The sequence below is a fragment of the Eptatretus burgeri genome, chromosome 6 (genome assembly GCF_056783735.1).
Source record: "Eptatretus burgeri isolate ZD-2024b chromosome 6, Ebu_testis_v1, whole genome shotgun sequence".
NCBI lineage: Eukaryota > Metazoa > Chordata > Myxini > Myxiniformes > Myxinidae > Eptatretus > Eptatretus burgeri.
Genome location: NC_140966.1, coordinates 14,652,367 through 14,664,866, shown reverse-complemented (window position 1 = coordinate 14,664,866; position 12,500 = coordinate 14,652,367). Strand labels below are relative to the sequence as shown.

Genomic DNA, 12,500 nt, shown 5'->3' with positions numbered 1-12,500 from the left:
TATATATATATATATATATATATATATATATATATATACATATATATATATATATATATATATATATATATATATATATATATATATATTGTTACGAATTTTGGCCCGTCCGGCGTGCGAGCGATTGCGTAACTCGAATCGCGACGCGTCGTCCACCGGAACGGAAAATTTATACGTGACCCTCCTGGAACTACCGCCAGGAGCCAGTCACGGGTGGGGGTTTAACCTCACCACGATCGTGCCAATTGCCCACCCGCGCAGGAAAGGGTTGCTCGCCAAATTTGACCAACCGAAGTACCAGCGCGAGCGGGCCATCGTACCTCGCCGCAGGTCGACTTCGGACACGAACCGCTTAAGCAGCTCGTTCCATGCTGCAGGGATAACCGAGCAGAATTATCGTCAACCTCGACGGTTCAGATTACTTATCGGGTGTTTCAACCCACTGACCAATCCCTTACGTGATGCAAGATGGAACTTTAAACGGAGGAAAGGACGCAACAAAACGGGAAAACAGTTCAACAAGCAAGCACTTTTATTTCACACACACAACACACGAACATAAGGCAGGAATGCAATGTGCAACAAAAGCAAAAGTACGACGACCAACTATAATTATTCACAACACTTAAACAATTATACTTGACTAGACTCGGCGCCACATCATTCATTCAAAATAAGGAGGAAAGACCTCCCCATCGGCAGGGAGGTAGACGGGGTCCGTGGACCAAATGTGCACGGAACCTGGAGGAGCGGCCAGGACCACGAGACCGAAAAGGTCTTACCCGCGACCTCGTGACGCGATGGCGGGCAAGCCGCAATATCAGCGCAGCTGCGCCCCGACTCCGTGCCCCTGGCGTGGTCGGTGAGCCCTCTCCGGCGTGCTCCGCGCAAGCATGGTTTGGTCGGCACCACGGTTAGGGTGGGGAATGAACGGGGCCACCGGCACTATCTCAGCGCGGATGAGGGGGGAGGGCGAATTGTTGATGCTCAGGGTCGAGCGAGGGGAATGGCTGGCTGGCTTGGTTGCTTGTGAAAGCGAAGGTGGCTCGAGTCCAGCGACGAGACGAGACCAGCGACGAGACGACACCAACCACGGAAAAAACGACCCCCACACTACAACAACGAGTTCCACAGACTCGCTCCTTTATAGACCGGGGGAGAAGCCTGTATGCAGATTCTAGGATCAAAACGCGATTGGAGGCGGGGCCACGCCACCCTCTGTTCAGCCATTGGTGTGACAAAAAGGGGGCGTGAGCCTCTTTTGATCCGAATTCCTTCCTGAGAGGAATTCACATCCATCGCGCTTGGAGGCGGGGCCACACTGCCCGATGCTCGCCCATTGGACGGAGGAAAAGGGGCGTGAACCTCCCTTGATCCGAATTTCTCTCCTGTAAAGGCATCCATTGCACCGCAGCAATCACTGAACGGCTTCGGACAGTACGACGTTCGGTGTTGAATAGTGGTGGGGTCGATGGTTGTGGAAGGAGAAAGGCGAAGGTGGTGGAGGGTTTGCTGTGGTGGCTTGGTGGTTGGCGGGTGTCGCTTGGGAATGGCGGTGAAGCGATGTTTGCGGGATGGAGTTGTGGAGGTAAAGAGGCGAAGGTGGTGGTGTTTGCGTTGTTGGCGGCTTAATGGTCCAAAATAACGATAGAGAAAGAAAAATGGCTCACTCAGAGCATCGCAGCCTGGATGAATCGCACATATTCCCTCGGAACAACGGGTGTGGGCTAACTACACATGAACTTATCGATATATCTCACCTGAGGACCTTTCTGGTGTATTGCAAATTTCCAGAGCCGTAACAAAATATTTATATATATGTATGTATATATATATATATATACATATATATATATATATATATATATATATATATATATATATATATATATATATATATATATATTGTTGCGGATTCGCGCCCGCCGGCGTGCGAGCGGCCACGTAACTCGAATCGCGGCACGTCGCCCACCGGACGGACAATCCCGTCGTGACCCTCTCGGACTAACGCCGGGAACTAGTCACGGGTGGGCCTTTCGGCCTCACCACGATCGTGCCAATCGGCCCCCCGCGTGGGATAGGGTTGCTCGCCAAATTCGACCTACCTAAGTACCCACACGGAGGGTAGACCGGGCGATCGCACCTCGCCGCAGGTCGACTTCGGACACGGGCCACTTTTAGCGACCCGTTCCGTACTATCGGGATAACCGAGCGGTGTTATCGTCGGCCTCGACGGTTCGATTAATTATTGGGCGTATTTAGCCCACGACCAACCCTTTACGTGTAGTAAGATGGAGATTCAATTAGAGAAAAGACGAAGCGAAGCAGGAAAACAGTTCAACATAAAGCACATTTATTTCGCGATGGCACACGGATAGCACACATATACAATTATACACCAAAAGCAAATGTAAAAGAAGAAGAAGAAACACACAATAATGCACAAAAAGCAAATGTAAAAGCAAAACACAATGCAGATCTACCACTGACTACCAAGCACACGGCAACACTTGTACAGTTTTACTTCACAGACGGCGCCGACAACACATATACTCAAAGCAAAAGAAAAAGGGACCACCCTCCACTATGAGGGGGCAGACGGGCCTGGGGCCGAGACCCCGTCGAGCCTACCCGTCTGGTGATGAGCCGCAAAATGGCGGTGACGCCCCGACTCCGCGGGCCTCGCGGACAGTGTCTGGAATGGGGTGGGAACGGGGCCCCCTTCTCGCACTATCTCGGCGCGGGGGGAAACAGGAGGGGGTTGTTGATGCTCGGGGGAAGGAGGATATCTCGCTGGCTCGGGTCCCGCGACGAGCGTCTCCACCGCGACCTCGGTCGCGTTATCGGCCTCTCCTCTCCGCAGTTCCCCGACTCTGACACGAGCGCCCTCTCGACTGCCTTCGCCGCCGCCACCTCTCCAACTCTCCCACTCTCCACAGCTCCGTCCAACTGCTTTCTCCGACTCTTCTCTTGACTGACTCTTCCCAACTCAAAACTCCGACTCTTCCCAACTCAACTGCCTTTTTGGCGAGCGAACGCGGCCCTTTATAGCCCCCGTGGCTTCGCTCCTTCACCTTCGACCCTTTACCTCTGGCTGGCTCCCCATTGGACAGAAGAAAAGTGGGCGTGAATGCTTTTTGATCCGCGAATCTGCATATAGCGATTATACTCCCACGCACCTGGAGGCGGGGCCAAATCGCCCCATGCTCGCTGATAGGACGGAACAGAAGTGGGCGTGAATCGTTTTTGATCCGATTTCTTCGGAAAGGCTGGTGCCTTTGCACCCGCCGCTCGGCGCGCGCCCTGCACGAGTCCAGGATCGGTGTCCACAAGCGGCGCGGGAATGGCGGTGATGCGATGGTTGCGAGAGCGAGATGTGACGGTAAGGGTCGTGGCTGTGGTTGTGAAGCGGGGTTGCGGTTGGTGGTTGTTGTGTGATGGCTGTTGAGACGTGGTTGGTGGTGGTAGTAATGGTAGTAATGGCGGCTGGTCCAAAATAAAGATAGTAAAAGAAAAACGGCTATCTAGAAGGGTCGCAGCCCGAATGAATGACATTTATTCCCTCGAAACAACGGGTTTGGGCCTAACTACACATATACTTACAGAGATATCTCACCTTAGGGACCTAAATGGTGGTTTGCGAATTTCGTCAACCACAAAAATATTTTTTTTGTGTGCTGAACATCTTTGTCTTATTGAAACACTGTTCATGATACATTTAAACCATTTCACATCAATAGTACCTCACATCACCATCTTGCTTTAAATATGGATAACAAACCAACTTTTGGTTGTTCAGTTTCCTTTATCAGGAGAGGTGAAAAGTTGTGGGCAGTTCCATAAATATGTAAAGAACATACAAACAAGCCAGTAGGCGACATGTGTGGTCACTACATAATTGCATACTAGTCATACAGTTTTTGACGGATCGGGCTGAAAATATTTGACAAAGAGGTTGATTATAGTGCGCAGAAAAGCCTGGAAGCCGATTTTTGATTTTCGAAAAAATTTTTTTTTTATTATTTTTCAAAAATTTCAAAGTCCCGTTGCTACGCAACGGTGGTGTCCATAGCAATGGTGCTCAAAAGCATAGAACTCGATCCTGCTGTGAACCTACCTGTCAAGTTTCATCAAAATCGCTTGCCTCTTCTGGCCTCCACAGCTGTCCATTACAAACAAACATACATACAGAGACGGAAAAAGTGAAAATAAGGGTACTCTAGCGACCACCCAACAAACAAACATACAGACAGATGGAAAAAGTGAAAATAAGGGTACTCTAGCGACCACCCAACAAACAAACATACAGACAGACAGAAAAAGTGAAAATATGGGTACTCTAGCGACCACCCAACATACAGAAACTTTTAAAAAAAGTAGTGCTTCACTTTCCATTAAACCATATAAGATCTGGCAGATGTTGAAGTTAATGAAGGGTATAGACCAAATAAGTGCAGAATTTCTTCGCAGATTGGACAGTGACAAGACTCGGGGCCACAGCCTGAGAAGAGGAGAGTTAGGATGGTAGTAATTCAGGGACCTTTCACTCAGAGATCACTTAATATATGCAATTGTCTCCCATGAAGGATAGGGACAGCAGAAACAGCAGATATATTTGAACTAGAAATAGATAGGTACCTTTAAGTATTGGGACTATAGGGTACATGGATATTGGCAGGACTGGAAGGTAGTTTAGGTACAATCAGATTGGTGATTTTCTACACGGCTTCCGCAAGGTCTACACACATTGCTGGACAGCGGAGACCAAAAGGCTCCTTAAGGAGCAAAACAAAACTGGGAACCCGGATGTCGTGCAGGCACTAATTGAGCCTCTGAACACAGAACGTCTGAAGTGCTGGAAGGCATTGGTGAAGTTGGTAGACTTCACCCACAGCAGCCACAAGGCATGGGCATTGCTGAGGAAACTGGGTGCCACAGAAAACACTGCTGCTGCCATCTCAAGAGTTTGCCCTGATTCCACCGCGTCTCACCTCCTCCAGACCTCAAAGGCACCAACCTCCAAATCACTAAGGCAGGAGGTAAAAAGGGATTACCTCCGAAACCTCCACCAAAGCCCATTGAGCAGCCACCTGTCGGCCCCATATACAAAGAAAGACATCATTGACGCCGCACTGTTGGGAACCAAAATTGAAAAGCACAGGGGCCAACAGAATTTTCCCAGAATTCCTTTAAAAACCTCTGAAAAAGGGTCATACCTGGGTACCTGGTTGGTGGCCCTTTTCCCTGCCATCCATAAAACAGGGCAAATTCTTGCAGCCTGGAAGAGAGCCATTGTGATTGCCATCCTAAAAACAACTGGTAAACCAGCATACCTGCCTGCAACGACCACCCCATAGCCTTCCTACCGGTAACAGGAAAGCTAATGGAGAGGGCCGGACTATTTAATTTAACCCCCACCTTGGAGACCTTCCTACTTAATGAGCAGGGGGCTTTAGGACCAGCCGCAGTAACTGTGATCAGGTTCTTGCCCTCTCCACCATCATCGAGGCTACTTCCAGAGAAAACAATAGATGGCAAATGCCTTGGTGGATCTGTCGTCAGCCTATGACACAGTTTGGCACCGAGGGCTCCTTCTCAAAGTCTCGAAAGTCTTCCATTGCCAAAAGACAATCAGACTACTGTCGGTATTCCTTGGGGACCGAAAGATCCGTGTTGGTTTCAATGGCAAAACCAGCACTGTTCAAACACGAAATGATGGCCTACCTCAAGGATTTCTTCTGGAATGCTCAAGTCAACAAAGACCGAATGGCTTTCGATTCTCTCCAACATTGCTTCGCCAGCCATCCGAAGGAATGTGCTGTCATCCCATTACTTCACCTGCATTTTGGCTACCGAAATTCCAGCCCAGCACCTTCTCGTTGAACATACTGCCGTGACGCTGGCGGCCGAGGTTAATTCCCGACCCAAATTGTGGTGACGGGCGGTTAACACCGCCAGCCCCGGAAGGTCGACCTTCTCCCTTGGAGGCCTACAGCCGAGACTCTTGGAAATTAATGCGCGCACGCGGAAATACAGTTAAGCGCTGCACCAAGATGGCATACAGGGGGTTTTTACTCAAACGCCACGATGAATACACTGACACAGCCACTTAAAATGAACACATTTAATGAAAATAGACAAATATTTACACAGTACAATAATCAGAAATAAATAATATGTGAGGTAAACTAATCCTAAAGTCTAAATTGAGGCGTCTCTACACACAGACTTAAATACAGACAAGGGCAAAACGAAAGAAAAGAAAAGCAAATCCTCCCTTTATTCTGGCACGTAGCTTGGCCCAGAGATGGTCTTTGTGGAACTTGGAATCGAGGCGCTTCTATTTGCATGTGCAGTCGCACGCAAAATGGCACCAAGTCGCTTTCTCCCAGTGGGACAAACGTACATCAGGCAATTCATGAGCGGTATTCAACACCAGCAGCTGCTTCGTGCGTCGATCGTCCTCACCGACCCGCTATTTGACATACACGAGACTTGGGGGCCGTTCCTCATGACCCAACCAAGAACCAAAGGCCAGCGTCTTGCATCACCACGTGAGCCAAATTGCCTCAACATGAATACAAAAATCGTGCCGTCTTCTTCATTTATCGAAGGAAACCAGCTGTAAAGCCCTGTTCTTACAGGCCATCTCCTAACTATGTTCTTTCTCAACCGCATGCTTCCCTTACTCCGCACTCGTGCGTTCCTCCTCACACTGACCTCGTGCGTGCGCTCTCCCGATCTCTCGCCTCTGACTGATGTCACACCGAACACCAGTTTCCTCCTCCGGAGCATGGTTTGTTCACACGAAACCCGGGAAGGTGGGGCCTCCACCTGCTCAGCACGTTTGGCTAGTTTCTGACATCACGCCCATCAATCATCAGTCTCGGTGGCGTGACTTCACCCACCGTCACCCTTGGAGGCGGGACCTATGTCTGCTCGGCACGTTTGGCTCGCTTGTAAATGCAAAAACGTAGGAATAGGTTACAGGGGGCAATCACATACTGGGGGAACTTATTCTTAACCCCTATCTAATTAGCACGACACCACCTCCCTGTGGTGACACGTAACACTTAAGCTCACAGTTTCCCTACTTAATTACATTGAGATGTCTCCGACATGTCCACGGACCAAACAACTCTATTCAATCCTAACTTTCCTATTAAATTCCTCCATCTAACCCCACAACCGTAACAATACGCGCTGCTGCCTCAAGTCCTGAAAACCACAATGAAACCGTGATGAGCTCCATACCGGAGCCAATCAAAGCAAAGCTGACTTGTGGAGGGCCAGCTGCGAGGCTGCCACAGCTCCTAATGACCATTACCCAACCATTGCTTTACCCTGTTTCACACTCCCATGTAGGCAATGGACAACCCTCAACATGCTCCGCACTGAGCAGGGCCATTGCGGCAGCACCCTCCATCGATGGCGGATCAGGATGGATGCACTCTTAGACTGCGGAGGAGTTCAGACAATAGAGCACATCATGTCGCACTGTCCCTTGCGGAAGCTATCAAGATGACTTTTAGCCCTTCAACAACTCATCCCTGAGGCAGCCATGTGGCTGCAGAACCTAGACATCCAATATTAGCACACCCATATTGGCCACACGCACAAAGAAGAAGAAGAAGAAGAATGTGGATGATTGTGTACATGTGTAGTGATTGTGATGTTTCTGAGTGGGTCTCATCAAAAAGTGAATGTGCTGTTGATATTTGTTCATCCCTCACCTGACAACCCTCTTCCTCCCTTAATTTTTATTTATTTATTATTAACAACACTTTGGTGATGTTCCTATGTTTGCTCCAGGCCAAAAATAATGAATAGTCCCAAGTGGGACAGACATTCATCTCCCGAAAGAGGGTGGTCGTAATTGGGGTATATTAGGTGATAATGTTGATTTTCAGTTTGATTTGATGGAAAATCAGTGGCCTGTGGGGCTGAACGGCCTGATAATACGATTGTATTTGTGCAGTCAAAACAATCATGGAGGATGAGCAGGTCCTAAATTTATTTTAAAAAATGTTCGATTCGTTTTTGTCCAGTAAAAGGACCCTTAAACCCTTTCAGACCCCTATCGGCTAGCTTCTCCCAGAAAACAAAAGATGGCATGTATATAACTTATAATATGTCACATTAATTAAAACATGATAATTTAAAGGGTTGAAAAGGTTTAAATGGTGTAAGGGTCTAAAGTGTTGAAAAGGGTCTTAAAAGGACTAAAGGAGTCATAAAATGACTAAAAATGTCAAAAGGGCTCTAAATGGTCGAAGAGTCTATTGGTCTAAAGGGTCGATATGGGTTTAAAGGTGTCTAAAGTTCTATGAGATCTGGGTACATTCCAAGAGTTAGAGTTCGGGTCTGAAGTGTTGAAAGGGTCTTAAAAGGTCAAAAGGATCTTCAGGTGTAAGAGGTCTATAGGGTAATGGTGGGGTATGCTTACACATTGTAAACGATAACAAACTGTGCTTCTCTATTCTCTCGGGTCACTCACCTGCATGTTTTTTTTTTCATTTACGGACGCTTTCCGATGGTTCTATTATTTTTCCCGGTGTATCGGCTTCAATATCCGTCGGCATGCCAAATTACTGTGCTTCCCCATTCTCTCCGATCGCTCACCTGCAGTTTTTTCATTAATTTTTTTCATTTATTTATATTTTCATTTATGGATTCTTTCCAATGGTTCTGTGATTTTTTCCTTGCGTAACGGCTTCGATTTCCATTAGCACGCAAAATTTCAGGTTTCTACGTCACCCAGAAGCTACCGATCTTTAATATCAGTCCGTCAGTGAGTGGTTAGAATGAGCTTTATATATTAGGTATAGGGGTTTAAAGAGTCATGAGTCTTAAAGGTCTATGGGGTTTAAATGTTCTAAAGGATACGTTTCAAAAGTAGTTAGGTTCTAACAGGTCTCTGGGGTCTTAAAAAGGTTTAAAAATGGTCTTAAAAAGTCTAAGGCATTTCATGGGTTGAAAGGGCCAAGGGGTCGAAGCGATCTCATGGGTCTAAAGTGTCTAATAGTGAGGGTCCACAGAGACCCTCACTTTTAGACACTTCGAAAGGTCCAAAGGGTACATCCCAACAGTAGTTGGAGATAAAAGGACGAAATGGGTAAAATGGACTGAAAACAAAGACTGTGAAATGACTGTCCTCTCTATCCTCACCTCCCCCTTTATTTCCCATTCTTCAAAGTAAGAGGGCATTAATGACATCGAGGGTTTTTTTTTAAGAGTATTGCTTCACTTTCCCTTTATCAACAGGTCCCCCCACCCTCCTCCCCCCGGGTCCCCCACTGATCGATGCCCAAAACCACTTCCGCCCTCCTTCCTTCTATCCCCATTTTCATCTGTTTATTGTGTTGTGCCCTTGTTACATCCTTGGTTTGAGGCATGGTTCTTCAATCCAGCGCGCATGTGCACACAGCTCATCCTTGTGTCGAAACCCTCATATCAGGTTTAGTTACCTGTCGGTATCATGGAATTTGTGATGTGTCCTCTTTTGGGAAGGGAGGGCTGACATTGCTGAGATGAGCAACCTCGACTTTTCCCATGTATGTTCGAACATGTGAAATTTTGTTCAGAACATGAAATGATGACACTATTTTTACTTTTCCTATTTTGCAGGTATTGATAGACTGGATAAATGATGTTCTGGTTGATGAAAGAATTATTGTTAAGTGTCTGGAAGATGACCTCTATGATGGCCAAGTTCTACAGAAGCTTCTTGGTAAGAGAAAAAGCCATTTTCCAGAAACGAAAGATGTTGCATGTGTGGTGAAAGCGTAATGCGTAATTTTTTCACATCTTCAATGTTGTTAATATTGTTTACATTTTTACCTTCTCTGAATATGAAATGTTCATTTTAAAACTATTCATTTTATTTTTTTTCCTATTCACCACACCGGTGAAGAAGAAGAAGAAACCAAATATCTATAAATACTTAGCTATACAAATTAGTGACTACACCTTCATGCACATGTGTAGTACAGTTTGGCCCCGACTCCAAGTCATCATTGTTTTGACAACAATAGTTATCGTGATAAGTCAGCAGCAGTGAGGAGAGAACATCTTTCATACAGGATTTGTTTCAAAGCAAGACCTATTTTCTTACAGAAATATCTCTCTCACTCTCTCACTCTCCTCTCTCACTCTCCCTCTCCTCTCTCTCACATCACAGACAGGTTAGTGACCTCTGTGTTTTGTACCTCTTCTATTGTGATCTTTCTCACTTTGTTCTTTCATCCCTCCAGGTCATATCTGTTCTTCCAGTGACCCCCCTCCTTCCGAAACTCCCAAAATTTAGCCTTCCTTCTCATCCCTACTCCTTCATCTTTTCCCCAACCTGTGGAACCTCCTTTCTCACTCCGTTCATTCCCTCCAGGGCTTCAAATTTGCAGTGCACCACCACACGTCATTCTCCATCCCCACCAGTGATCTTCCCCCTCCCCTGCCTTTCCTCATCTGTTTTCAGGATGCTGCTATATTTTCTTCCCTCCTCTCTCTCCTTCTGTCTCTTGTTCATTCATTCCCTTGCTGCATACACAAGTTGTCCCAATGTTATTGTTTTGCCTTTTTACCCTCTGTAACCTTGTGTTTCCATGTGCCGAGACTTCATACGCAAAAATTTAAGCAAATAAAAAAAATCAGGAAAATATGTTCAATTGATTAGGCATATTGCTCCTTTAATTTTTTTTGTTCCTCTTTTCTCCAAACCGTTGAACATCCTCCCTGTCCCTCTCCAATCCCTTTCCTCCCCCTCAGTCAATCAGTCATCATCATAATCACATTTCAACACCCTTGACAACCCGTGATCTGTTCTTGATCCTATCTGGAATTTTATTTTCCTGTCTGTCTCCTTCCCCACTATCCCATTGCCAGTGCATGACTCTTTCTCCATTTGTCTTGCTCTTTTTAATTCGAAATAATCCGTTTTTCCTTGATCGAAAGGGCTGTCGAAGTTCCAAGATATACGTCACTTTGAGGATAAAAATATAACACAAGCATTCCTGGAGATAAAATAGTGAAGAGGTGGATGGGTATTCATCCAGTGGAGATATTTGCAACATACTGTAAAAGAATAATCCGATGAATGAGTTGGGACCAATCGGGGAGCGCACTTTTTCGGAATGATGTTAAGCTGGCTGTCCTGTCTGCAATCATGTGGATTTAAATGATCCCATAGTGTATTTCATTTGGTACTCTGACCTTTACGTCAATACCCTGACCTCATCGACCTTACCAGTAAATACGAGGATGTGTTGAAAAGAAAATTCCTTCTCTTCTTTTTCTCCAAAACAAGTAAAGATATTTGATTGAAACAAAGACAGATGTAGTACTAACATGAATCTTTATTCTACCATGGTGCATATTTATTTCTCAACATAATCACCATTGTGGTCCACACATTTCTGTCAACATTCAAGTGGATTTGTGATACCGTCACAATATAATTGTGTGTCTTACTTAACCAGCACTTCACAGTGGCCTTGACATCATCGACGGAAGAAAAATGTTCTCCACGAAGTTGTTCCTTAAGTTTAGGGAAGGGATGAAAATCTGACAGCCAAGTCGGGGCTGGTGATCCTTTGTGGCGGTACTTCATTGACCGTCTCTTACTCTCAGGATCGCCATGGTGCGCCCAACTTTCATCTCCAATACTTCACAGCATTAAAAACATCGTGCTGTCCTCTGCTATATTGACTGACGTAGCACTGAGACATCTAGGGTGAGGATCACGAAACCCATTGGTGGGAAGAACGAATGTGCCGATTACGTTTTGTTCAATTCAAATATCTTTACCTGTTTTGGAGAAAAATAATAGGAGCCATAAATTTTCATCACACCCTTGCATAATGGGGTTTTTCTTTTGGATACCTTGTGAAGGCTCGTATGAGAGCGAACACACAGCAAGGGGGACATGAGACGAGGGGCATGGGAAGGACAAAACGGTGGGGAACAGAAACATTAGGAGTTCTGTGGAAGGGATAGGGATGGTGTGGGGAACATGGGGTATACAAGATGGACATTACAGGGACTTTCAGGAAGGAAAGCAGGGAATTTGAAGGAGGTGGGTTTGGGGTGGATTAACGGGGGTAGAAAAGATCGAGGATTTGGATGGGGGACGATAAGAGGTGGTGGTGAACAGCTGTTTTGAAGGCCTGGAGGGAAGAATGGTTTATGAAAGTGTGTAACAATTAACCCTTTGTTTATGGACAGGCCTTTAAAGTTCCACCCCTAGATGTTTCAAAAAAAGAAAAACCCATCATTTTTGTGAGATTTGCCCATTTTTGCTTTATGCACTTCATGTAAATACAGTATAATGTGCTGAAAATATTTTTGAAAGAGGTAGGTATGAGCTGTTTGCCATCACATTTAATAAGGTGTCAGACTTAAAAGTTGTGTCAGTTAAGAAAGGTTAAGATTTAAATATGTATTTACTGTATCTAGAGCAAGTTAAGATGAATAATCAGATATGTGTACAACACAGGCATGATGGC

At 45.9% G+C, this 12,500-nt stretch overlaps 1 protein-coding gene across 2 annotated transcripts in view; it reads left to right on the top strand.

The window, feature by feature from the left end:
• LOC147024337 (beta-parvin-like) overlaps window positions 1-12,500 on the top strand; it is a 113,927-nt gene that overhangs the window by 59,225 nt on the left and 42,202 nt on the right. For both annotated transcript variants that reach the window (XM_085884150.1, XM_085884151.1), the window contains exon 4: window positions 9,628-9,730. In XM_085884150.1, the coding sequence (XP_085740276.1) occupies window positions 9,628-9,730 (103 nt within the window). The remainder of the gene's footprint in view (window positions 1-9,627; window positions 9,731-12,500) is intronic.